At 45.8% G+C, this 25,432-nt stretch overlaps 1 protein-coding gene across 1 annotated transcript in view; it reads left to right on the top strand.

Annotated features, from left to right (window-relative positions):
* The window catches only part of GPC3 (glypican 3), a 150,162-nt gene that overhangs the window by 110,651 nt on the left and 14,079 nt on the right, over nt 1–25,432 (top strand). The window contains exon 7 of the mRNA XM_030449014.1: nt 12,071–12,224. Within this exon, the coding sequence (XP_030304874.1) occupies nt 12,071–12,224 (154 nt within the window). The remainder of the gene's footprint in view (nt 1–12,070; nt 12,225–25,432) is intronic.

Raw genomic sequence — 25,432 nt, 5'->3', positions numbered from 1 at the left:
CACAGGTCTCCCAAAATGTTGTTGGGGTTTGTTTGTTTGTTTGTTTGTTTGTTTTCAAAAAGCTTGAGAGTATTTGGACCCAGTGTGTTTGTGTGTGTTTTGTTTTTAAACAGATTGCTGAAGTTTCTGACCTCTTTTTCTTACGGTCTTGCATGAGATGGGAGCGTAAGGGCTGCACTGTTAAGCCTCCCTCTTTTACTGCTTTTGCAGTTACATGTGCTGTGGAATGTGAGGTATTTCCCATTTTCAGTAAGGAAAGGGTGGTAAATAGGTGCATTTCTGGTACTGATCAGTGACATTGAAGCTTGGAGTTGTTCTGAAGGCCTGAGCATCTCTGATGTGCTGTGTAAGCCTGGCCATGACTGCTATCTCTTCCTGACTGGGGGGTTTTATTGAAGATAGTGCCAAAATGCCCATCAGTATCTGAAGTTGCCCTGTCAGCCAGTTTTTGGAGAAAATAATTAATTGTAGGATTTTTTAGTGGAGCACCCAAGTCCTTTGGTCCATTCCCACATGTCCCTTTTTTGGTAAATAATGAGATTGCAGAGCTATCATTTTCTGAGGCAAGATTCATTATTTCCTTGTCCTTCCTACTTTTGTTTATCTTTCCCTTGACAATGAATTTCGGGAACATGTGGGAGAGAACTGGGAAAGGTGTGTTTCCATCTGAAGCCTTGTGTCTCCTTCATCAATATGAAAAAGAAATGTCTCACCTGTGCTTCCCTTTTGCTAATTCCATTTGGCTTTCCAGGTTGCTGTGGTGTTTCACCACTTGTCTAGTATTGGAATAGATATTTAGCTCATTTGAGGCTTTAGGAGCAGCAAAGCTTTCCCAGGTGCTGCATCCAACTCTGCTTTTCTCAGCAAGAAGAAGGAAGCTGCTGGGGCTGAGGTTGGATGGGTGGCAGTTTTGGCCTACTCCCACACCACTTTGTATTTTGATGTTCATCACCTTTGGGTAATATAAATAGCATTTTACCACTCTTCTTCCCTGAAATTCCCAAGTTACTGTAATCTTATGCATGAGAAGAGATTCAACTTTGCCCCTTCAGCTCTGGCTTCAGCTCTGGCAGTGATACAGGTGCTTCAGGTGTGTCCTGCAGGGAACAACCTGCAAACAATTCCATGGAAATCAGCTGGCAAAAAAATACCTTTAAAGGGGATTCATTTGCTTTTGTGTCCCAAACATGCAGCTGATGCACAGCAGTGCTTTAAAACAAACACCAGATATCCTGTACCAGTGCTGGAGTTTATCCTGTTGTAGAGGAAACAACCTGGAGGAATCCTTGTGCAGCAAAAGATGGTGTAAGTAGAGCCATTGATACCAAATTAACAGTTAATTACAGTTATTCTGGGCCTTGTTAATTGTATCAAGTGTCACCTTGTGCTGTGACTCAGGCTGGTGATTTAATCAGTAGATGCCCAGCTCCAGATGGTCCCAGTAACAAAGCACACTGTCGTCAGTGGGATGATTGGTAGTTTTCTCATTTATGTGTTTTCCTCTAATATTTGACTTAACTTTAAGGTTTTTAAAGTGTGGTCCAGACTGAAAGGGGACTGGGATTCAGAGAGCTAATCTTTACAATCCAGAGAAGGCCTGCAATGTATCTTACAGTTGTCTGGGCTGCAGAACAAATCTGATTGCTTTTGTTCTTGAGAAGACTCAACAATAATGTTACTTTTGGTTCCAGCCTGACTTTGTGGAACAGCTTCCTGATGATGTGCTCAGGGGAAGGGAAGAGAAAGCATTACTGTCAGCCCTGGTGCAGACAGGGAGGGCTGGCTCTGTGCATGGACTGTGGATGCAGTGCCAGGACCAGGGGCACCTGTGACGTTCCTACGCCATCTTGAGCTGTGGGAAGGTTGGAGTTGGAGATTTCCCCAGTGCAGTTCTGCCTTTTCACCAAACCACTCAGTCTGCAGTGGGAACAAGCTGCTTTTATGGCTTTCCTTCTCCCAGAGGTGTTAATGTGTGTCTGCTCCATGACAGCAGCTGGGGATGGGTAGCAGAGGAGTCCTCCCATATCCTGACTGCTCAGTACCCTGACAGAACTGAAAGCACTCATTGGTTTGGCATCCCTTTGAGTGCAAGAAAATGCAAGGTGTCTTACTACTGTGTTAGGAAGATGTAAGTTGGCTGAAGCTCTTAATTTGGTCTCAATAGCTTCATTCGTGCAACAACTGTCACCAAAGCTTGCCTGATATGAAGTAGAAGGGGTATTGGACCTACATGCCACTCAGCAATCCTGTCCTGGCAAAAAGTGGTCCCTTTTTTAAAGCACTGGCTTGGCTTGGTAAGGAGCTGAGGCTGCTTTTGGGACCTGTCCTGATGGTCTGTCCCACTTCACGTGGAGGCAGCAGCCAGCAAAGACTGCTGCAGCTTTCATCCAAGCTGTGCCACTGTCAGAAGGTGCAAGAGGTTTTGTACATTTTAGATAATGAATAATTTGTGATCTCATTTCTTTTCTTACACCTGCTGACAAAGCAGATGTTTGTAATTTAGGCAGCTCTCTGCACTGGCAGTCCCTGTCCCCACTCAGTGACACTGCTTTGACCTGTCTGCCTTGGGGCAGGTGTGAACAACCCTCATGGCTCAGGAGGGCTCTCTCAATTAATGCTGTTGCTCATTAAACTTCTTGGCTTGCTTTTGACATGTAAGTAATGCAAAGTCCAGGTTGTATTTTAGTGCTCTTGCTGTTGGAGCGTGTGCTGTGAGGGTCCTTTCAGCAGAGCAAAGAGAGAGGGTTTAGATTGCAGCAGTGTCTATTGCCTGTGGCCTTGCTTCACTGTACTGTAAGGGAACACTTGTTTAAAAGAAATAAGTGTGCTTGACTGGCCTTCCTGAGGACACACGTGAGAAGATGCTGTCTTGTTAGACATGGGAAGCAGGGAGGCAGCTGGCTGAGGATGGGTGTCTGAGCCATCAAGATGTTATCGTGATGGGCAGGAAATTACTTCTTATTTTTGGCAGGACCTGTCAAATGCCTCCTGCCTACCAAAGGGGAAGAAGGTTACTGACCTTTCCGTGTAGCATGCACACTCCTAAATGCTGAGGGTGAGACTTGTGTCGCTGGGTTTCAGGGCTTCCTCTGCAAGTGTTGGGTCTCACTGGGGGAGGATATAAAGTCACTGACTTTGAAAATAATTTAAGTGCTTGGTTGCTTCAGCTGCTCAGCTGATGACTGCTTCTGCGTAGGAGAACCATCCTGGGCAGAGCTCCTCTTGCTCTGGAGGCCTGAGCCTTGCAGGGTCTGGTTCTGTTGGATGCATCCAGTACTGGTGATGAGTTGCACCCAGTGTATCAGCAGTGCCTGTGCTGGAGCCTGGATGTTGTCTCCTTCTGTTTGCAGACTCATCCTAGGAGGCAGATGCTGATTTCCCAACTCTGGGAAACTCTTAAATTTTTACTTCTTTGGGTTTTAGCAACCAGCAGCCATGCTGTGAATGCAGACGAAAGCTGTGGCATTGCCCGTGAGCCAGCCCAGACATCAGCCATAGATTAGGGACCATGGAGAGACACCATTTCTGGGAATACCTCTGGTCTGGTTTGTTTCAATCAAATTCGTGTTTAATATGAAGTGTATAAGTGCTTGTGGCAGCAGGGCTTGGGGGTTGGGGCTCCCCCCCTCCAGCTGGGCACCTTCCCCAGCAGCTCCTTCCTCCTGCAGCCCCCCTGCTCTGCTCTCCAGGCAGGAGAGAGGTGACTGTGGGGTGGCAGAGGGGGGGACAGGATGCTGGAGGCCACTGAACCCTCAGCTCCCCAAGAGTATGTTCCAGGGCTTAGATGGATCCAACCTGTCCCAGTGTGGTGGCCAGCAGGTTCCCAGGGAGGGCAGACCTGCTGCTCACTCCTGCCTAGATAACAGGTTTGGGGAGTGTTTGCCATGGCATCCTCCTGCCTGAAAGTCTCTGCTGAAATAAACAGCTTGGTTGCTAGCCCTGGACTACTTGAGTTGTCTTGTCTGACAGGAGGTAACTGGCTTATGGGACAGGTATCAGTCCCCTTTGAGAGCTCTGTGGAGATCTGGGGATGCTCACCAGAGCTGCTCGCAGTTGCTTTTTGGGCTTCCAGTGCCTTGGGGTGAATGCAGAGGTAAAGTTAGAAAGAACAGCCCCTGGGAAGGCAGGGTGCTGGTGTTTGGGTGGAAACCTCTGTGCAAGACAACATTATGCACAAAAATACATTTTTTTGAGAAATCCCTTTGCACTGGGAGCTTGCAGGGGAAAAGAGAAGTGTCTGGGGCAGAGATTTCCCTGTAATTTGTGTGTAGAGGCAGAAGGGGGGGAAGTGAAGAAAATCCTTCCAGTGTAGCTTTCGGCTTGCTGTGTCCTACCTGATGCTAAGGATGAGATGTTTGTCTTGCAGGCAACCCCAGCAGACACTGCTGAGAGCTGGAGTGTGGTTGTGTGTGCTGGAGAGGTTGTGTGAGCCAAGAGGAAATCTCCCAGCCACTCCAAGGCAGCTGGGATGGGATGGGATGGGATGGGATGGGATGGGATGGGATGGGACGGGAGTCAGGCAGCAAGAGGGCTGCAGGGCTGCCCTGCCTTGGACATGCTGATCCTCCTCCACAGACATGTGGGGCTCTTTCAGCAGATAGCTGAAGGTGTTATGGTATCTACCTGTCCTCCCAGATGCTCTTGCATCCGGGTGCCTGCCTTCCAGACTATCTCTGCTCAGATATCTGAAGAATGTGTGATGAAAATGAGGGGGTTGATTGCTCCATCTCTACCCATTGTCATCTTGTTCCTTGTGCTCCTCCTTTGCTTGTTGTCTCGTGTTTTGTCTTCTGGTGATGTGTACTTTGGGTCTTCCTGAGGGGTGTTTGGATGACAGAGTGGGGTTCTGATCCAACATAACTAAACAAAATATGGAAAATATGGATAATAGCAGTGATGGGTCCTGGCCCATGTAGGCTCCCACGCTTTTTCTTCACTCAGTTGCCAAGGCCCTGAGGGGTGGCTGCTTGGCAGGTGGAGAAATTGGTCCAGGTTCTCCTGTCTGGTGATGCAGAGTGGGTGGAAAGGAGAGGGGAAGGCAGCTGGGGTTGCTGGTAGGAAACTGAGAAACAGCATGAGAAGAAAGAGCAGGGAAATTATTTCAGTGATGAAATTATGTGGAAAGGGTTCAAAGGAGGTAGGCCTTGCAGGTAACAAGGAAGGAAGTATCTTGCAATGCCTTCACCATCCTCAGGTGTGGGTGGTTATCTCCCTGCTGGGGACAGCTGTCTTGGTGACTTTCCTAGTTTCATTTTTCCAGGCAGTCTGGAAAGATTGAATTATGGGAAGAGGCTGAAGTCTCTGGGGTTATTTAGTTCTGGAGGAAAGGAGGCTGAGGGGAGACCTCATTGCAGTATTTGACTTCCTCACAAGGGGAAGAGATGGGACTGGCACCAATTTCTTCACTCCTGGACTTGGAGAAATGGTAGGAAGCTGAATCAGGGGAGGTTTAGGTTAGGTATCAGGAAAAGTTTTTTCACACAGAGAGCAGTTTAGCAATGGAACAGGCTCCCAAGAGAAGTGTACACAGCACCAAGCCTGCCTGAGTTAAAGCAGCATTTGGATGACACTCTCAGGCACATCCTGGGGGTGCCCTATGCAGGTACAGGAGTTGGACTTGATGGTCCTGATGGGTCCCTTCCAACTCTGCAGATTCTGTGATTCTATAATTTCCACAGTGTTGGCATCAATGTGAGGCTTGGGATGAGCCAGAAGCACATGGGGACTTCCCAGGTCCCCAGCAGGCTGGGATGGACCCTGTAGCCCCACTTGGCACCCACACTGTCCTTTTCCTTCCTACCCTGCACAAAAACAAGCTGTAAATAGCTGCAGGGTGGAAGGGGAAGGAACTTGATATAAACTGAATGAGCTGATGGTAAAGCCTGAGTAATCTCTTTTTCCCATGTGCCCTGTGATGAATGAGCATTTGTTGGGGTTGGGGAAGTGACACTTCCCCTGCCTGGGGCAGAGCTGGCAGGAGCCCATCCCTCTGCCTTAGCCTCCATGTCCATGGGAGCATCTTGTCCTGGGCATCAACCTGTTGTCACCATACTGGAGCAATTCATAATGGCTTGGCAGCACCTTCTGCTGCTAAAAGAGATTTACTGTCCAGTGTGGACTCATTTTAATTACTGCCAGCACTTAGGGGTCTTTATCTGTCTTCCTTTACCCATAGGGATGTTGTTGGGTTTGATAGCTAATCTGGAATTAAGCTGATGATCCATAAAGTAGGGCCACCCTTTGGCCACTAATTCACTGCTGTCACCAGCTCATTTGTGCTATCAAGAGAGTGACCAGGAAAACCAATTTACTGGTAGCTAAGAGCATCTCCTCTGCACCCTGTGAAGACAGTAAAGGGTGGGGGTCCTGTTGTGCTGCTAGACCCTCAGTGTTGCACAGTACAGATTTTTCCTGTTCCAGGAGATGGTATTTTGAATGCTAGAAGTTAAGACTAAAATATTTTTTTGTGGCTGAAGAGCCACAGAGCCACTTTATTGTCTCAGAGCTGTGATTCACACCTTTTGGCACCCATTGCCATGGCCTGAGGTGAAGCCCCAAATCAGGAGTGACCCAAGATCAATGCATGGGAAGGGAATCCCAGAGCAGGCAGAGGTCTGGGACTTGGTCTGCTAAGTATGGCCTCAGCAGTACAAAACCTGAGACAGCTCAAAGCAGAGAGCATGAGAAAGAATTTGCTTTTAGGGCAGCTGATAAAATAGCTGACATGCCCATCTTATTGTTTTTCCAAGCACTGAAATTGACTTTTCCAGCTCCAAAGCTTGCTTCTACTTTATTAACATTTGATTAGCGATTGCTTCTAATTGTGCTGAGCTTGAGCTAGGAGTGCAGTTTGGAACAGGCTTTTCCTCTGCCGTGTCTGTGCTGCCAAAGTGCATCCAACTGGAAGGGCCAAAGGGAAACCACAATCCTGCTAAAATGGGATCTTCTGCCCATGGGCTTCCGTGGTCAGAAGGGCAGCAATGCCCACTTGGGCACACTCACACTCACTCGTGCAAGCAGAAGTACAAATCCTGGTATTTACAGCTAGGGAACATTGAGTTTGTCTGTAGTTGTGTTGCATTTTGTTGCCACCCAGGAGTGAGAAAGCTCTCTGGAGCTTGGAAAGAGGCAAGTGACTGTGATGCTGTGGATGTTGCCTTGAGTTTCTGCTTCCACATGCTCTTGTGCCAGCAAGGCCTCTGTCCATAGAAAGGATAAAGTGAACAGAGCTGAGAAATAGGGAAGTGGAGTGGAGGGCACAAGTGGATCTCATGATGAGGGTTGGTTAAATAATAAAGAAAGTATTTGCTAATAAAAGATAATTTTTTCCATGCTATTTCCAGGGCTAATAAGCAGAGGAAGTGGAGAGAATTGATTCTCCTGTTGCATGCTTGTGTATGATCAGGCCACAAAATTCAAAACACATGAGTTTTCAAAAAGTCCCCAACTTCAGCCTTTTAAAATGGGTTCCTTCCTCTGATTCTTGCTTGTGATCAGATAATGACCTTCATAAGCAAAACAATCCCAGCTGTATTTCATAATGGGAATATACTTCTGTACACTGTAATGAGCTGTTAACAGGCAACAGTATCGTGTGAAAATCTGCACGTTTCCCATGATGCTGCCCTGATTTTTAAAAGCCACCCATAAATTATTCACTATTGCAGATTTCAAAGTCACGATTGGCCATAAGATGGAGTTTTTCTCCCCCCAGACTGATGTTTTCAGCAGTCTGGAATTTAAAATAGAAAAACCTGACCTGTTAGGAACCTTGGGTACCTGAAAGTGTGTGGTTGGAGCGGGTAGCTTGTGTGATGCCAGGGGAAATGACACCTTTTCTCCTCCAAAACTCTTTCTTACCACAGAAAGGCAACTCCACATTCTACAGATGGTCCTGTATTGGTGGGTTTGGTTGAATTTTTAAGGGCTTTTAGCAAAACTAGGGGCTGTTTTTTGGTGCTGGGTCCAGTTCCCAGGGTCCTCTTCTTGATGCCAAGCAGCACCTGGACACATGGCTGGGGATCCCGAGGAGTTTCTGGACTAAGGCACCTTTTTTGCTAGATGTGAATACTTGATTATTAAGCATGTATTACAATCCTGGATATTATTTTAGCTGCAAGTTCAGTCTCCATCCTCTCCAGCTTTTTAGGTTTGATCGTATTCCAGAGGCTTACTAAAAACATGCGAAGAATTTCAGCAAAACTCCATGGAAGACTTTTATTAAATTCTTTCAGTCATGCAAACTAAATTAAATGACAGCTCTGTCCACCAAAAGATTACAAATATCAATCAGACTTCCTCCCTAAACTCATGAAGGAATTAAATGTTTTTCTAAAAGTCTTCTATTCCCCTTAATAATCTGTTTGGCTGTTCTCTTTACTTTACATATTTTTAAAGGATGTTGAAAGGTATGATTTCTGCCCTAGAGGAGCAGAGTGCCTATAGCTCAGTGCTGATATTTCATCTGAATTTGTGGGCACAATTTTGGGTATTGCTCAAATTGATATTTTCAATACTGCAGGCGTAGTTTCCAAAAGGAGAAAACAGCTATAAAACTACAGTCCAAGAAGCACAATGCTGATTTCTTTGTGGAGATGGAAGATTAATGATAAAAAGTATGTTGCTGCTCTCACTGTTTATGTTACAATTGGAAAAACAAGACCAGGTGGCTCAGTGGGCTGGTGAGTTCTGAGCAAAGTGATTGTAAAGAATGAGGAGTTATAAAGATTTCAACATACAGTGGCCCATCCAAATCCAGCTGAGTCATTACCCTGTGTTGCTGCATCTGTTTTTGTCTGGTCACTGTATGGTTATGAATAAATGTGTAAATCATGCTGGGATGCCCCGGGGAACTTGCCTTGCAGAAAGCCTCAGTGCACTCTTCCCATCTGGCTTGGGTTTTAAACTGTAGGGAGACTGCAGGATAAGCCACACAACAATGATCTGCATGAAAAGCAGCCAGGGCTGCCCAGCATCCCTCGTGCCAATGCAAGAGTGGAGGTACCACAGCACTGCCTGCCCTACCCCTTCAGAGGGTCATGGTTTAAAAGGGATGAGAAATAAAACCAATGCACGTTTGAGCTGATGGAGTTTATAGTAAGGAGTCAAGGCTGTGACCCACGTGTTTCCTGGCCATGGTGGTCTTTTCCAGCATAAAAGATTTGATGGTTCTATGGTGGGTGGTGCAAGTGGGAGAGGAAAGCTCTGCAGACACCTTGGAGCTATGTGCATGCACAAGGGCTCCCACAACTCGTGCTCCAATTTAAACTGAGTGCATTATAGTGTATTTTTGTCATTATGGTTTAGCAAAGAAGAGTAGATACAACTGTAAACTCTTACATCTGGATGAATTGTGATTGAGTGAAAGCTCTCTGACTGTTATGTACTACTTTAGTGATTGCTGGACTATGTACTTTCCTGCCTCTTACCATAGGTTTTAAACCACAGGACATGAATAAACTGTAATGTTAGGGTGCAGCCAGCTCTGTTTGCTATTTAAGGATGGGGAATCTATGTTCAGTCCACCAAATATAATTTCATAAAGCGTGCAGCCCATCAGGGATCCTGTGTGATGGTTGATGATTGGGACTGTGGCTGCTGCTCTGGCCAAAGCTGAGGCATCCCACTGCACTCCCAGCTCTAGATGCACCAAGAGTGGGGTGGGCTTCCACCCCATGCCAGTTCTCCTGCCAACTATTCCAGTAAGTTTCATTTCACTGGTTTAATTTCTTCCTGAGTCAGCTGCAAAATTTGACTCATTGAATGACCTCATGGTTCTCAACATATGGCTGAGGATGGAACTTTTGTCCTGGAAAAGGAAGGAGCAGCATGGCTCAGGGATGCCATGTTCATTCAATCCAAAATTGGAGTTTGTGTGGTGTTCCTCAGGAAATTCCTGTTTTGTTGTGGCTACACAGGTGGAGAAATTAAGCTGCTAATTTGTGGCACGCCAAGAAAAATTAGTAATACAAGAAATTTTATACTTTGGAAACACACAATTGAAAAATCCTTATTTCTCCTCACCCTCCACTGAGCTTATTAAATCTGAAAATATCCCAAAGCCTAATTCCCTCTGCCAGAAATTTTGTCTGCTGTTTCAGGTAAGTAATGAAAGTTGTGCAGTTGAGTGATGGGGTCCTGAGGCTGTCTCGTTCCATGCCTTGGATGCTGAGGAGTGATCATGAGTGATCATGAGGATCCTCATGATCATCATGAGGATGATCATGGTCTATTTCCAGCATGATGGGCTTGGTTTTTCTTAGCAATGGTGTAGTGGGGCCAATGGTTCAAACTGGTGCATGTTGTGAGTTGTTGCTGTTACCCTGGGTGCTGCTGTTGGCTGCAGGCTTTGGAGAAATGCAACAGAAGGTGCAAAGGTTTGAGTGGTCTGAGTGTTGGGTTTCTGAGTGAGATCTTCCCTGCGGTACCCCCATCCCTGCATTTGCCTCTGTGGTGGTGGTGGTGTTGGTGGTTTGTGGTCACACAGCATCCTGAGGAAGGCCTGTAAATGTCAAAATAAAATTATGTTCCTGAAGAATGAACTTAACTGGCCTGTTGAAGGCCACAAAAAAGCACCCTCAGAGTTTCAGGGAGATGAGATGAGCAGAGTTTTGCTTTCTCTGGGGGTCTGGCCAGGCTGTCACACCAGGCAGGGTTTTTGCAGTTGCCAAGGAGAGGTTTGCTGCTCTGCCTTGTGTCTCCCCACCAGAGGCAGCTGGGGAATCCAGAGAGCTCTCATGTTGAGCCATTTGTTTTTCATTACATTATTCTTCCCTAGTATAAACACTAAGGTATGTGGACATTGCCATGGACAGAGCAAGCCAGATGCCGAGAGCATTCCTCCAAGGCTGTATAAACTTCAGCAGCTAAATATTTTAGAAACTGTTTTTTAAGGCTGGCTTAATAGTTTAAAAATATAACCTAGATTCCAGATATTAAAAAATGCCATGAAAGGCATGCATATTGCTGCAATAGACAGAACTAACTAAACCTCTGAAGTATGTGGAAAGCTCCTATCTTGCAATATCTTCTCTATTATCCTTTTCATAATTATTTTTTAATGGTGTGATTAAATTCAAGAAGGCTTTTAATGGTAGAGTGGTAGTGATAGAAATTTTCAGTATAAATTTATCAGCTGACTCACACTTTTTCAAAGTGGATCTGGACTTATGATGAAATAGTTGGCTGCTTTCAGCAAGAGCAAACTCAGAAAAGTCAGTAGGAAGAGGAAGCCAATAGCTTAAAAGGTGTTTAATCCCTCTGTGCTCTGTGAAGGGGCAGCATGGGGATGTCCCACCCCTGCACTCAGCAGAGGCATTCGAGTTGCTTTCTCAGGGATGTGCAAGCACTGCTAAGTCACTGCTAAGACTTGTCTTTAAAATATCCTTTAAAAATCCTTTCATTGTGTTGCTTGGCTATACCGAAAGCATCCTCTGCCATCTGAGAGGAAGGAATGAGATTTTTCCGGACTGTTTGCTGGGGTGTCATACAGATCTGAGAGATCTGCCATTTCCTTTCACATGTGTTATTTCTCAGGTGGAAGGTAGTCCTTGAAAACAGTGAGAATCCATGCACAGTCTCCTCTATCTGCTGTTTTTTTTTCCCCCATCTGTCCTGACTTTTGATGCATAAAATCATAGAAAGGTAGGGGTTGGAAGGGACCTCTGGAGATCATTGAGTCCAACCCTTCTGTCTTAGCAGGATCACCTAGGGCAGGTCACACAGAAACATGTCCAGATGTCTCTTGAAAGTCTACATGTTTTGTAGCCACCTCCAGAGCTTTGGTGGCACTGGAATGTAGATGTCCTGCAGCTCATGCGATGCCTGAAGGGCAGAGTTACTCAGTGTGTTTTTTCCTCCTCCTTTTGTTTTATTGAGGCTTTGTGTTCAGCTTTGAACCCGAGCTCACCCATGCTTTGGCATGAGGACCACGATGGGATCCTTTCCATCTGTTCTGGCTCCACTCAGCCCTGTCCCACTTTTGCTACCCAGTCCCCTCTGAGAGTGGGATGAAGCAGTAGGGAGGGTGGAGAGATGCTGTTGAATGACTGTGGCACCTCATGTCTTTCAGCTGCTCAAAGGGATGGCTTTGCCCCGCCGAAAAGCTTCAGGCAAATCCCCAGAGGAGGAGGAGGAAAGCGGAGACTGTGATGATGAAGATGACTGTGGTGGAGGCTCCGGGGATGGAGAGATGCGAGTGAGGAACCAGCTCCGGTTCTTAGCAGGTGATGGGCTCAGTGGTTCTGCAGTGACTGCTCCTCTGGGGGTTGTGGGTCTTGATGGTGATGGTGTGGACAGCTGCCCTCTGGCACCATGGATGTTGAGAGGCTGCTTGTGCTCAGCATTGTGCCTGCTGGCCTTGGTGCCAGCTGGAGGAGCAATGCTGCTGCTTTTCCAGGTCAGTTTTGCAGGGTATGGTGAGGACAACTCATGGGAAGGGGGGGAGGGGTTTGAGACAGGTTGTAAACCTGCTGTAGGTCCCAGATTCTCTTCTCTCCTTCCCACTGCTTTCTAGAGGACATCAGAAAGTCAGTAAGGACTGTTTGACTGCAGCAAAGGATGGTTATTTCTGATCTAGGGTCTATAGACCTGTGGTAATTTTTTACAAATAACTCAGGTTCATTTTTCAGAAGTGATTTAGGTACTCGTGAGCCTAAACTGTGTGCCAGAGCATCTTTGGTTGCTTTGAAAACAGCCATGGGGCACTCCTAGGGCTTGGAAGCTATATTATTAGTAAGGTAAATCTTGGTTTCCCACTAAGAGGAGAAAGCAAAGCACAGATTGAGACTTGGACACTCACCAATGCCATTGGCATTTGCCTTCTGCCTGCTCCACCAACTGCTGTCTTCCTCCTCCTGGCTCTGTGGGGCTCAGCAGCAGCAGCATTTTTGCTCAAATGATCAAGACCAGGCTATTTGAGGTTGTGTTTGGCAAGGATGAGCAGTGTCCCCTGGACATGGGTCTGTGGACTGGAGGCTTGGCCCAATTAATGCTGGTTCCAGTGCTCCACGTTGCTCTTTGAGAGACCAGACAACTGAACCTGGATAAAATCAGCTTTACAGCTTTGAAGTTTAAGAGGCAAATTTGGGCTCTTAAACGAAGCACAGATGTTTATAAATTCCCTTCCATTGGTCTGGGATAATTAAAATATCCTTAATGAAGTGAGAGCTGAAATATTAAATGCCAGTTCCATATCAAAGATTATTGACACATTATGTAAAATATATAAAATACATATATTCAAATATTGGCTTTTTTAAGTCCTCTGATCCAGGTCTGAAAGAGAAATATAGAATTCAGAGCAGGGCAGAATGTACTTTCTTTCATCCAAAAACTAAATATCAGAATGTATGTTAAGGAAATGCAGGTGATCCTCATTGTCCTGAGTTGAGAGCAGAGATACGTGTTTCATTTTCCCTGATCTTTGTGTCACACCTTTATGCTATTTTTAATGTGCTTCTAATTTCCTTTTATAGCCTCCCCCAGAATATCACCAGTGATCTCTGGAGTGGGGTATACAATCCTTTCTGCCTTTTTCTGTCTCTCTAGGCTACTTTAGTCAGTGTATTGATCTGCCTGACTACCTGCCTGTCTAGCAGTTTAGACCTTTCTTATCACTGTGGTATGTGAGTATGGAATGGGAAAAGAGGACTTGTCCTCCCTGGGCTGCTCTGCTGGAGGGTGTTTGCTGCTGCCTGTGCCCCAGGGTGGATAAATATTAACTTTAAAGCAGCAGTGGCTTTGGGTCATTGTGTTCCTGGCAGGTTAAGCCTTTCAGGTTGCTGACAGTGTGAGGTTTGTCCAGCACAGCTTCTAGGCACAGGATGGCCTCAGAGGATATGAGCTGTGCCTTCATGGTGGCCTGGGAGAGCTTCTGGTGCTTCCTCTCTTGCCCATGCCATAAAACTCCTCTTTTGTGTTCTGCTTTAAAGCAGAAAGGCGAAGCTGATCTGACACTGTCAGAATCCTGTTTGGTTGGCATTGGATATAAACTGTGACTCTGTTTGAGTTTTATGTTGGAAATAAGCCCAGGAAAAGTTGCTGATGGTGTGGAAATACTCACTTTCAACATTTTTGAGAATGGTATTTCTTTTTACTTTGAAAGCGGATTTTTCAATTAATTTTTGTTCCATCATATCATATCACATGTACATAGCATGAAATAAAAGGGACCAGAAACCATTCCACACACACGCCCTCCCCTTTCCACAAATGCTACATTTTAGGCTAGCAGGCTGATTTGAAATGATGCCAGGCTTTGAAATCTGGAAATACTTTGCAAAATGAACTTTTACATTTAGTGTGGCTTTATCTCTCTCCTTCCCAAGGTGGCTGCCCTGTAGTAGGGGCAGAAGGGACTGGGGTTGAATTACTGACTATGGATTTATCCCATGCTGGGTGCTCTGCAGGGTTAAGGCAAGAATGTGGCTGGATGGCTTGGGGGGGAATGAGTGTCACTGCAGTGGGCTCAAACCCAAAAACCCCTTTGAGTGTGTCTGAGTGCCTCTGCCAACCAAGGCTCTGAGGTCTGCAGTCAGGGAACACAGCTTGGGTGCTTTGCTTCCCTTTTATTAGAAGCTTTGTTCAGTTTAGGAGGATATTTCCTTTGTCCTGTGGAGGCAGTGGAAAACTCCTGCCTTGAGCAGGGTTTCCCAAGCCTTGCAGATGGACTTGGCAATGCCTAGGGGAAGAGGAGAGCTGGGTGTCTGGGACTGGTGCTGGGTTTGTCCATCAACTGAGTGAAAACATGGGCAGAGTTTTCTAGCTCTGAAGTCTTTGCATCTCTTGGATGAGCTGGGAGTTTCTCCTGTTTGCTGGCATGGGTGCTGCTGGTCCTGCTGGCTAACTGCAAACAGCTGCTTGGTACTGGCCTCACCAAGATGTCCCCTCAGAAGGGCTTGAAAATGGAGACAAAAAAAAGCAAAAAGGAAAAAAATACCCAAGAATCAAACAAACAAAACCGGTCTTGAGTACAGACTAGTTTTGATTTATCGCCTGTTGTATAAAATGTAACCTTTGTTTCCTATTTATAATGAGCCTGTAATAACTGGACAGTCAACTTAAACTTTAATGATTTAAACATACTTGTAAACTGTCAAGTCAAAAGTTTGCGAGTGACTATAAACATATGTTGGTGAGCACTATATGCTAATAAATTCATTATTATGTTGCCCCAGTGGGAAACACTGAGATGGCAGGCTTTTAATGATAGGTCTTTTATTGTTTGTCACATCTGCAACACATTAAAGATTTTGAAGGCAGATAATGTTTACAATAAGGGAGAGGACTGAAAAACCTCCCAGCTCAGAGAAAAGCTCATCCTGTTTGTCAATGGAGTAGCCATGGAGCCGGCACCCTGGCCATGCAGCTCTAAAAATAGAGCTGTTTACATACACACACGTGTATTTATGCCACACCGATGGTAAATCATGCCTGCAAATAAATTATAGTATTTTTCCCCCAAATTACGAGTCGGGACAGATGTCTTCCAAGCTCGACGAAGCCAATGTGTGCTCGCACCCTGCAGGGAGCTGTTGTCCTGCATCCTGCACCCAAAGCAAACAGAGCCCGGGGTGGCTGGCGCTTCGCTGCCGTTCCAGACAGCCACCCACTAATTAGTTCACCTCCGGCGTTCTCAGTGGAGATGCCACTTATAACCAACAAGCTTGTTGCCAGGAAGCCTGAAAATAAAACATGGGTGCTGGAGAGGCTCCAGCACCAAGCGGGTGGCTTTAGTAGGTGCTGGAGGAGAAGGAGGTACGGGCTGCCTGGGGGATTTGCGAAGGTGTCGTGGTCCAGCTCCACAACATTGTGCCCCTGGGCAACTCGGAAGCTTTGCTGGGAGGAAAAAAAAATCCCTTTTGGTGGGTGCAGGGAATGGTCTGAGCAATCCAGCACTGAAGGGGATGGGAAGACAAGGGGATGATTTACTCTTCCAAAATATTTGTGTTAGGGAGTAACAAAAGTTGTCTTGGGAACAGATGGATTTGGCAGAATTAAGTAGAAATAGTTTGTCCTGGGAAGGGAAGTTGGCCTCATCCCATGAGATATGTAAGTATAGATGTGTGCAATAAAGATATATAAAGATGTCTTTACAAGTTTGCATGGGTAAAACAGCTCCCCTGTCTGGCTGTTCCTGCTGTATGGCCTGCAGTTAGTTTTGCCATTCTTTTCTCCCTTGTTTTTTATTAAGGGAGGGAGGGATTTTTGTAGTTTGAGCCCCCAGGGAAGCCCGAAGTTTTCTTGCACTCTTCCCTTTTGATGCTCCAGCTGCCACACCAGCCACAGCAGGCTGGGTCTCTGAGTGGTTTTCCAGGAGTCCATGCCATAGCCAGGTGATGGATGAAAGTTAAGATCAGCACAATGTATCCCCTTGATTTACTCAGATCTGGAGCTCTTTACAGCTTCTGGCTTGCTTTGTCACTGGTTTATCCTCTCAGCAGGGCCATTTGGAGAGCTCTCCATCAAGTTGCAGGCTTGAACATCATCACCTTGGTCTCTTCCCAGGTGGGAAAGCTGGCTGGTGGTAACACGTTACAAAGGTGGTGTTGCTTCCAAAGGATTTCCCTTTGTCAGGCAGGTCATGGGTCTCTGACTGTCACTTTCCCAGAGAGAAGAGGAAAAAGCCATGTTCATGTGGCCTTGTTTTGTGTGGCCATGAAGCAGGACCCTGCTGTTCTCTGCCTTGCCCTGTATTTTTGGCATCTGCTCTGAACCCCCGTGAGCTGCAACTTTCTTCCTATTCTGCTTTTAAATGTCACCATTAAATGTCCCAGTAAACCATTCCACAGTTTAGAAGTTTGGGTGCTGTCATCCCTAGAGCTCAGCATTTGCTGACCCTCCTCTTGTCACCCTCTTTTCTACCAAGTTTCTTTTTGGAGCTGCTGTGAATCTGAGCTCCTTGCTGTGGCAGGGACCCCGAGATGCTGCTCCTACGATGACATTTGAATTGCTTTTTCATGGTGTGCAAAATAATGGTGTTTGTTTTGAGGAGCAAGTGGGTTCAGGCAGGTTTCCCTGCTGAGGCAGTGACTGTGCATGCAGTGCTGGAGGCCAGGCAGGTTTCTGTGGCCTATTCCTTCAGGAAAATATTCTTAGAAGTGGATTTTCATGCTGGAAAAGTGGATGCTCCCAACCTGGGAGTGTTCAGAGAGGGTTCAGTCTGTGTTTGTGCTGGGAGACAGACCAACAGTAGTTAAAATATTTACACGATCATATCTTCCCATCCTTTATCATGGTGATTTTGTCTGCAAATGCTTTCAGGGTGTCCATACCTGAGCTGGGTGGTATCCACTGATACCACTCTGCTCCATTTAGTGCCAGGTCTTGGGATTTTCATCTGCCTGCTAAAAGAGACATTTTCAAATACCTGATTGGGTTTAAAAATATTCCATTTGCAGGTGGAAATTGTCCTCATCTGGGTGGATTCTGCTGACGTGGCAGGGCCACGTGTGTGTTTTGCCTTCCTGCTGTACAGCCTGGGGGCTTGGGTTGTTCTGCTGAACATATCATGTGTAAGATATCAATATTTATTGTACGTGGCTCTGCTCAGCCTTCAGCAGAGGTGCCCTGTCCTTGGCTCATGGAGTGGGGTGAGCTATGTTGGTTTGACTACTGTTTTTTTCTGCTAAAAGCTTTAGGACTTTTAATGATAATTTCTGTAGCAGCAACTTTTTCCCTTCTTTTGTTTTCTTTTTTTTTTTTTTTCTTTTTTTTCCTCCGAAGAGAGTACTGTTGAATGCTTGACTGCAGCAAGGATGGAAGCAGCATACTGTTTTACAAGACATTCATCCTGTCCCAGGGCAAAAAAAAAGACAAAGCCAAATGTCAGCTAGATTATCTGGATGGAAGGGCTGAAATCTTACCAACTAAAGCAGTGCAATAGCTTGGTTATTATTTTTATATTTCAAGTGTTTGTTGAAATTTCTCCTTTTAATGAAGATTTGGTTTGCAGTCAAGAATTCTTTGTCACTGTTCAAATACAAGCTAGAAGATGGGGAGGGAGTCACATGTAGCAGTTGGCTGAAGCTCTATTGAGTGGCAAGTTCATCAATTCATTTTTGACGTCAGCAAAAAATGATTTTTTAAATATTTTTTTTTGAGAGTCTGGGAAAATTATTAGTGCCTTTTCGAGATGGATTTGTTTATGGTATCCTTCAGCTGGCTGTTTGTATTGCTGTGACTCTTCCAGGCTTCACATTTTATGTTGTGTATACACTTTGAAGGGATTTTGAAACTTCTGTGCTGGGAGTTCCTCCAAAGAAAGAGTAAGTCCATAACTGAAGAACTAGAAATTCATCTATTAGGATAAGTTTGCACTTTGAGAAAAGCTACATGTATGCAAAACCATTTATGAAATCAGAAAGTAAATCTACAGGATATATTAATCCCATGATCCTATTTTCTGGTTTCAGTTTTCCTTCAAATTTTTTTTCAAACTTTTTCAGTGTTGTACTTAGAGGCTGCAGATCTAAGTCTGTCTGTGCAATTTGTATCTGGTATTGTTAGGAGCTGGCTTCTACTGCCTTGATCCATTCTGACCCAAAGCAAAGAAGGATGTACCAGATTTTTTTTTAAAGCAGAACGATTGGAGGGCATGTAAGCCCCTGATATCCTTGTATCCATAAATCACATGCATTACATTCCCAATGTTAGCAGCTCCAGAGCTGGTTCTCAGGCTCAGTGTTCAGTGACTGAGGTTGAAGGGTTGGAGACACACTGAAGGTCAGATGAGATGATGCATCTGCTCTGATGCTGTACAAATGCAAAGTCTTTGTGAATCTATGATCATATATCAGTCCCAGTTGTTTATAATGCCAGTCTGCTGAAAAGAGGCTTACACTCTGTTCAGGTTGGAAGTTTGATTAACAGTTTGTATTACGCTAGAGCATGTAAGGAGATACTTTTCAAGAGTATAATTTGGGAGCTAATGTATCTTTAACTTATTACCAAATATAGCATTTTACATGACTGAACGCATCAAAACAATTTCAAGTATGCAAAAATCTTCCCAGTTGCAATAGTGGTAGTCATGTTTATCTTTAAATGATGATGAATCTCTTTCTCTGGCTGAAAACAAGTGATTTATTCCAAAGCTGCGAAACCCGATTCCTGACTCAGATACAAACTTGTTTTTCTTTTTGTGCTGTTTTTTTTTTTGTTGTGGAGAGACAAAATATTCTAACAGGATTTCTTGTTAAGGGACTACAAGAAAGGAATATTTCAGACAGAAGCAGACCAGGTGCTACTTGCTAATGGACCGACAAGATAACCTTCTGCTGATAGTCAGGGCATCATATCTGCACAGTTTGTTGTACAAAGAGAGGTTTGTCTGTGAGCCTGATAACAATATAACGTGTTGATTGACTTTTCACATAGGAGAGGGTGCCCCTTTCATGAGTGGCTTGGCTTTTACTAATGCCTTACTGCAGGTAAGCTGATAAGAGTGATTACGGGGATGTAATAAATGAGGCTGTAGGATGCAGCCTTGCTCAACATTACAGGAGAGGGTTCTGGGCCTGGAGTGTGTCCCAGCCCATGTGTGTGCCCAGCACTAATGTTGGTGTGCTGGCACTTGACTGTGAAACATCCTGGAGGTGTCCTGTGTGCACATGGATGGGCCATTCATGTGCCCCGTGGCTGCTGTGGCTCCTAGTTTTAGAAATTGGGAGATGTGTCTTGCATGGATAAGGGCTGTATTCTCCCCTGGCATCATTTCCATCCCTCTGCCATCCAGGGCAAGCTGGTCCAGCTGACATCCCTTTCTTGTGGACTGCTGGGTCAATGTACCTCAGTGCATTGTCTTTAGTCCTGATGCAGAGTGAAGACAAGTGGGTGCTGGGTGCTCAGATTAGCTCAGATCCTTGGGATCATGCTCTAGTTTGTCACATCTGCTCATATTTCAGATGACTTTAACCTCCTGGGCACCACCCAAGGGGAGCAGACACAGGACAGTCCTATAGCTGAGCTAGTGCTACAGCCCTGCAAAACAGGGGCCCTCAGAAACCACTGGCAGCAGTCAAAAACAGGACGAGGGTAGGCAAGAGTGGGATCCTTGGCACTCTCTGCCATGATGCTGGAGATTTGGCTACTGGCAATGGCAAAGACTGAACAGCAGAAACGTCAGATAGCAGGGACACCCAAAGGTTATGTGGGATCAAAGACACAGGAAGATAAATTCATGGAACTAAGGTAGATCTAGGACTATTAAATACAGCTTGGCTTGGGATGAGCTTGTCATTCATCTGCCCAGAAAGCACCTTGGGGTAATACAACTCTGTGAAAAACTGCGAACACAATTAGCATTCAGCCAGGTGGCCCTGTCTTGTTGAAAGGGTCTAGGAGAAGGTCCTGGGCTCTCAGCTGTGGTAGCTTATGTTGGTTGTTTTATCCTGAGAAATGCCCAAGAAGGCAGGTGGTAGTTCAAGTGGACTGTGGAAGCCACCACTTACTGAATAAGTTTTGGGTACAACTTCAGAGCACCAGAAGGAAGATGGGAAGTGGTGAAATTCTCCAGACTGCCTTAAAAATCACAACCTCTTGGTTCCCCTCTTCAAATTTGAACAAAAATGTTTGTGTTCATATAAGATATCGTGGCAATAACAGAGTAGTGCAAGTTGCAGCATAGCATTATGGCAGCAACTGAATGCTTTGGGGAGCTGGTGTTTACTTAGATGTGGTTGAGTGAGAGCCTACATGGCAGAGGTCTCTTTACTTGGGATCCAGCAGGTTCCTACTTGCTGCAGATGGGAGCATTGCATTCTTGAAAATTAGTTTTCACATCTTTCTATAAATGTAAGTGTTTGTATCTATGAAGTAATCAAACAAAAAAAAAAAAAATGAAGCTGTGAGTTAAGCATTTGGAAGATGTCTGGATCTTTCCAAACAGGGATGTTGCCTGGAAAGTCAAGGGTTGTAGCCTGGGGAGGAGGAAAAGGCGTTGCCTGAGGTGAGGCTCTCAAAATTAAATCAATGAAGAGCCCATACTGGGCTTATGCATGAGCCTGGTACTGGTGGTTGATGGTCTCCAGCAGAGGGAAACAGACCTGTCAGGAAAACAGTTTGTGTTTTTAGTCCTTGCCAAACAGATACCAGACAGAGGGTAAGAGGTGGTTCTCCAGAGAAATCCCTCAGGACTCATTGCTCTTGATACACATTTTTTTCCCCTCTTCTCCCCACCCTTGCTTTGCAAGTGGAGCAGTGTTCATTTGGGTCTGGGTTGTAAATCACTCGTCAGTCAGTGTATTACCAGGACACAACTGGTTACTCAGCCAACACTGCTCAGTCCTCCAGCAACAGGGGGTCCATCACCCATCAGGCAGAAGCTTTCTTTGACTGTTGTGCATTAGCTGTGACCTGTGTGTGCACATCTGCTGGGGCTGACACCAGCAGTAACATGAACCCCACCAGGTGTGTCCATCCTGGCTCCCTCAGTTCCCAGGTGGACGTCCAGCAGCTCCCTGACCCCTCGTGTGGCTGGGATGGATGAGCTGTGAACTGGAGGAGAAACCTCCTCCTTCCCACGCTGTGGCTGCTGGTGGGCTGTGCTCTGCCTTCACCACCCATCCCTGGCCCTGGGGTTTTCCTGGCCCTAAGGAGAACTCGGATGGCTTTTTTCCATATCAACAAATTTCAAGCAGCTGAGTGCTTATAAAGTTTTCTGGCCTTCCCTGGGTCTGTGGTGCATCTCACTTGGGGCAAAAGCATTTTGATGCCCAAAATTTAACCTCCTTTCACACTTTTAGGGTGGGTTGGAAACTTTCTGATTGGAAGACTGTGCTGGAAAATGCTTCTCTGCTGGAACTGGGATGCAATGAAGCATGCTGAGGGGTTGGATAGTATGTGGGGTTTTTTGTTTGGGAATAAACTGAAACATCTTTCTCTTCTTTGGCAGTGGGGAAATAGAGCAGCAGCAGCCTGCTTGTCCATACTGCAAGGTAATGCTGTCAGCTTTCACTCCATAGCAGCTTCTGGTCTAAAAGTCTGCTTGGGATTACATTTTTAATTGTACCACAGGAAAAAAAATTCCAAATGCAGTGACTGGACTTTGTTGGAGTGGTATGTTTTTTGCCTCCCCAAGTCAACTTGCCTTTTTTTGTGTTTTTGTTTTTTAACAGAAAACTTGGATGCATTTTGCCTTTGTTCTACTTTGGAGCAGTAGCACATTCCTCATTTTATGTGTGAATGGAAATCTGGCTATTTGGTCATCTTCTGTTGTTTCAGAGAATGTCTTCAATGGTATTTGGGGCTTTGAACAACGTCTTGTTGTGTGTTCCTGCTTTTCCTTTGTTCTTGGCTTCCCATGGGACCTCGGATGATGCTCAACCCTTTCCTCTCACAGGAGGTTGGGTCTGCACCCAGTGAGCATCTTGAATGCAAACCCAGCAGTGCCTTTCCTTTCCCACACCATCCTTCCCCCGAGGGTACTTACTGCATATCACATCTCTTAGCAGCTGGGAACTGGTGCCCAAAACTCTGCCTTGGGCAACATCCACCCTTTGCTGGATGCTGAAGGACTGACCCCATGCAGTGCTGCATCCCTTGGCCAGCTGATCCCTCGCACAGTTCCATGCCACAATGTGCAAGGACATCCAGAAAGTGGTGGCAGGTAGTGCTGGCTGCTATGGGACCCATCTTGCTGTGGGCTTTGTCAGGTGTGGCAGCTGGACAGACTACCAGGGTATCTGTCACCATCTCAGCCCAGCACAGGAATCCCAGCAGGATTTCTAAAATGTAAATTACACCTGCAATGTGATACACATCCTTTTTCTCTCCCCCTCACCCTCCCAGCCTCCTTCCTGTTTTAATTCAGTATCTTGAGACTCTGTAAAATTGTTGGAATCAAAGCTATTTTGGAGTTGCTTGTGTCCCATGGATACTGGAGATCCTTCCTGCACGGGGAGGCAGACATCTGCTCTGGCCTGTTTTTGGACTTCTTTTTGTTAGGCAGACTGCAGTTGGCAGGTGGGAGCTGGTGGTTATTATCAGAGTCTGAGTAATATCCTCTGCCTCCCTGATAACTCTCTGCTGGCTGCTCTGCAGCTTTGGTACCTTCACTCGTCCTGTTCTGGTTCTGTGTAAATCATTTCAGTAAAAAGTAAATAAGTAAATAAATAAATAAAAATCTGTATGCTCCCTGAAGTCATTGCAGAGCAGAGCCTGCAATATCTCTTCCTCTTCCCTTGTCCACATAAATCATCTGCTAAGGCAAGTGCAGAGAATGTGAAAGAATCCATTTATACCCAAAATGCTCTCCCCTCCCCTTCCCTCTAGGGCCAAACTTCCCTGCTTGTGCTCCCGTGTCTGTTGGCAGGAAGCACCTGAGGTGCTGTCACCTTCCATTTCTCTCTCTGAAACTTGTAGCTTTATTTCTGCCTTTGCAAAAATTAAAGGAGGCTCTGAGTCTGGAGGAGGGCTACTGAGATGATCAGAGAGCTGGAGCACTTCTGTGGAAACAGGTTTGAGAGAGCTGGGGTTGTTCAGCCTGGAGAAAAGAAGGCTCTGGGGAGATCTTAAAGCACCTAAAGGGGCTGCAGGAATGTTGTAGAGGTACTTTTTATAAGAGCATGGAGTAGTGGGGTGAGGGGGAATGGTTTCACATTGAAAGAGGGGACATTTAGGTCAGGTTCTCTGGGGAGAAATTCTTTACTCTGTGGTTGGTGAGACACTGGCACAGGTTTACTGGAGAAGTTCTGGATGCCCCATCCCTGAATGTGTTCAAGGCCAGGTTGGATGAGGTTTGGAGCAACCTAGTCTAGAGGAAGGTGTGCCTGCCATGGCAGAGGGGTTGGAACAAGATGACCTTTAAGGCCTCTTCCCACCCCAACCATTCCATGACTCTGTAAGGACTGCTCAGCATCATGCAACCAACACGTGGCTGTGCATGCCCACCTCCCCGTGGCTGCTGTGTGGTCCATCCATAGGTGCTTTTGCCAGTGGAGCAGTTTTTCCAAATGTGGGAAATACCAGGCATGTGTGTGGGATCCCAGGGGTATCCTGGTGCTTTTGGGGAATCCATTCATCCAGGCTGAGCAGGCTGTGCTGGGGCAGCACCTGGGGCTAGGTGCAGTGAGCAAAAGCTTTGCCCACACCACATTCTCCTCCTGGGTTCTGGTGGGATGTTCCTGCCTGGCTGTGGGCTTTGGTGGCAGAAAGCTTTGCCCTGGTTGTATGCATGTGTCCAGTGCAATTTAGGACCTGCAGCCCTTCTGGGGATGGAGGTCCTGAATCTGCCCTTTCCAGGCATCTCCTTGCTCTTTTTGATGCCTCTTTTCCACCCACACCCTCCATTTGCTTTATTTAAGCCAGAAGCATCAGGGGATGCTCTCCAGCCACTCCAGAAAATAAAGCTGAATGGTTTCTCCTGGGCCCCAGACCACTGCCCAAGATCTGTTGACCCATGTTATTTCCAGTGAAAAAATACCAACTGGTGGTCCAAGGTTTGATCATGGAGGTTTAGTTGGTGTTTTTCCTTCTATTTTGCTTCTCTGAATGTTTTTAGCAGCAGCTCTGAGTAGCTGAAGGCAGCAGAAGTGGGACAGCACCATGGGCAGGGGTGGGTCTGGTGCAGTCTGGAGTCCCCAGCTGCACATAAATAATTCCCATGGACTTGGGCACCAGCTGAAATGTTGTAATGATACTGAAGTGTCTGCTGGGCCAAATGCTTAATGTTGTTAGCAGATGCTAAATAGGTCTTTCTTATTTAGTGGCCTTAATTTATTAAATCAGGCAGCAATACTCTTGAAAAAGCAGCGCCGGAAAAGGGAAGAGACTGAGCTGTAAGTTTCCAATTTCTGCTGGATCAGGCCCCTGGAGATCCTCATGATCTGGTGCACTGGAGGCAGTGCTATTGCAGTGACTCATAAACAGATGTGCCCAATTTAAATTGCAGCTTAATACCTTTGTTTTTTTTTAAAAAAAAAAGTTTTTCAAGACGAATGTGTTAAAGCAGATGTTTCCAGTAAAACAAATACTTGTGTGATTTACAAACAACTTCCCACTGCCAGCACTCATTAGAAAATGTGGAAAAAAGAAAAATGGTTCTGTGTACCAACAAAAAGGTAAAATATAAAATAAGGACAGACCAAGGAAGTAATTCTGAAAGTCAAACATAAAGAATTGGTTTACTTGGGTTGGGAAGCAAAAGGCTTGAGAGTGATGTTGGTTGCTAATAGCAGTATAACTGACCCTGACCAGTAAAGGAGCAGAAACTTGGCTGTAACATTACTTGCAGTTTCTGTAATGTGGCACATGGGGTAACCAGGACCACTGTGTAAGATTGTCTGGATGTTCCTAAATCACTTACATCCCATGTAAGCCCCACCACAGGACTTGCACTAACCCTAAAGCAAAAAGAACAGATGCAACCCCTACATTAAGCCCTGCTCCAGGGGGTCCTTCCCTGGACATCACCCCCTCTGCAGATGGGATGCCC

Source organism: Calypte anna, chromosome 4, assembly GCF_003957555.1.
Source record: "Calypte anna isolate BGI_N300 chromosome 4, bCalAnn1_v1.p, whole genome shotgun sequence".
NCBI lineage: Eukaryota > Metazoa > Chordata > Aves > Apodiformes > Trochilidae > Calypte > Calypte anna.
The sequence above is the reverse complement of the archived record's forward strand: the minus strand, read 5'-3'. Positions and strand labels throughout refer to the sequence as shown.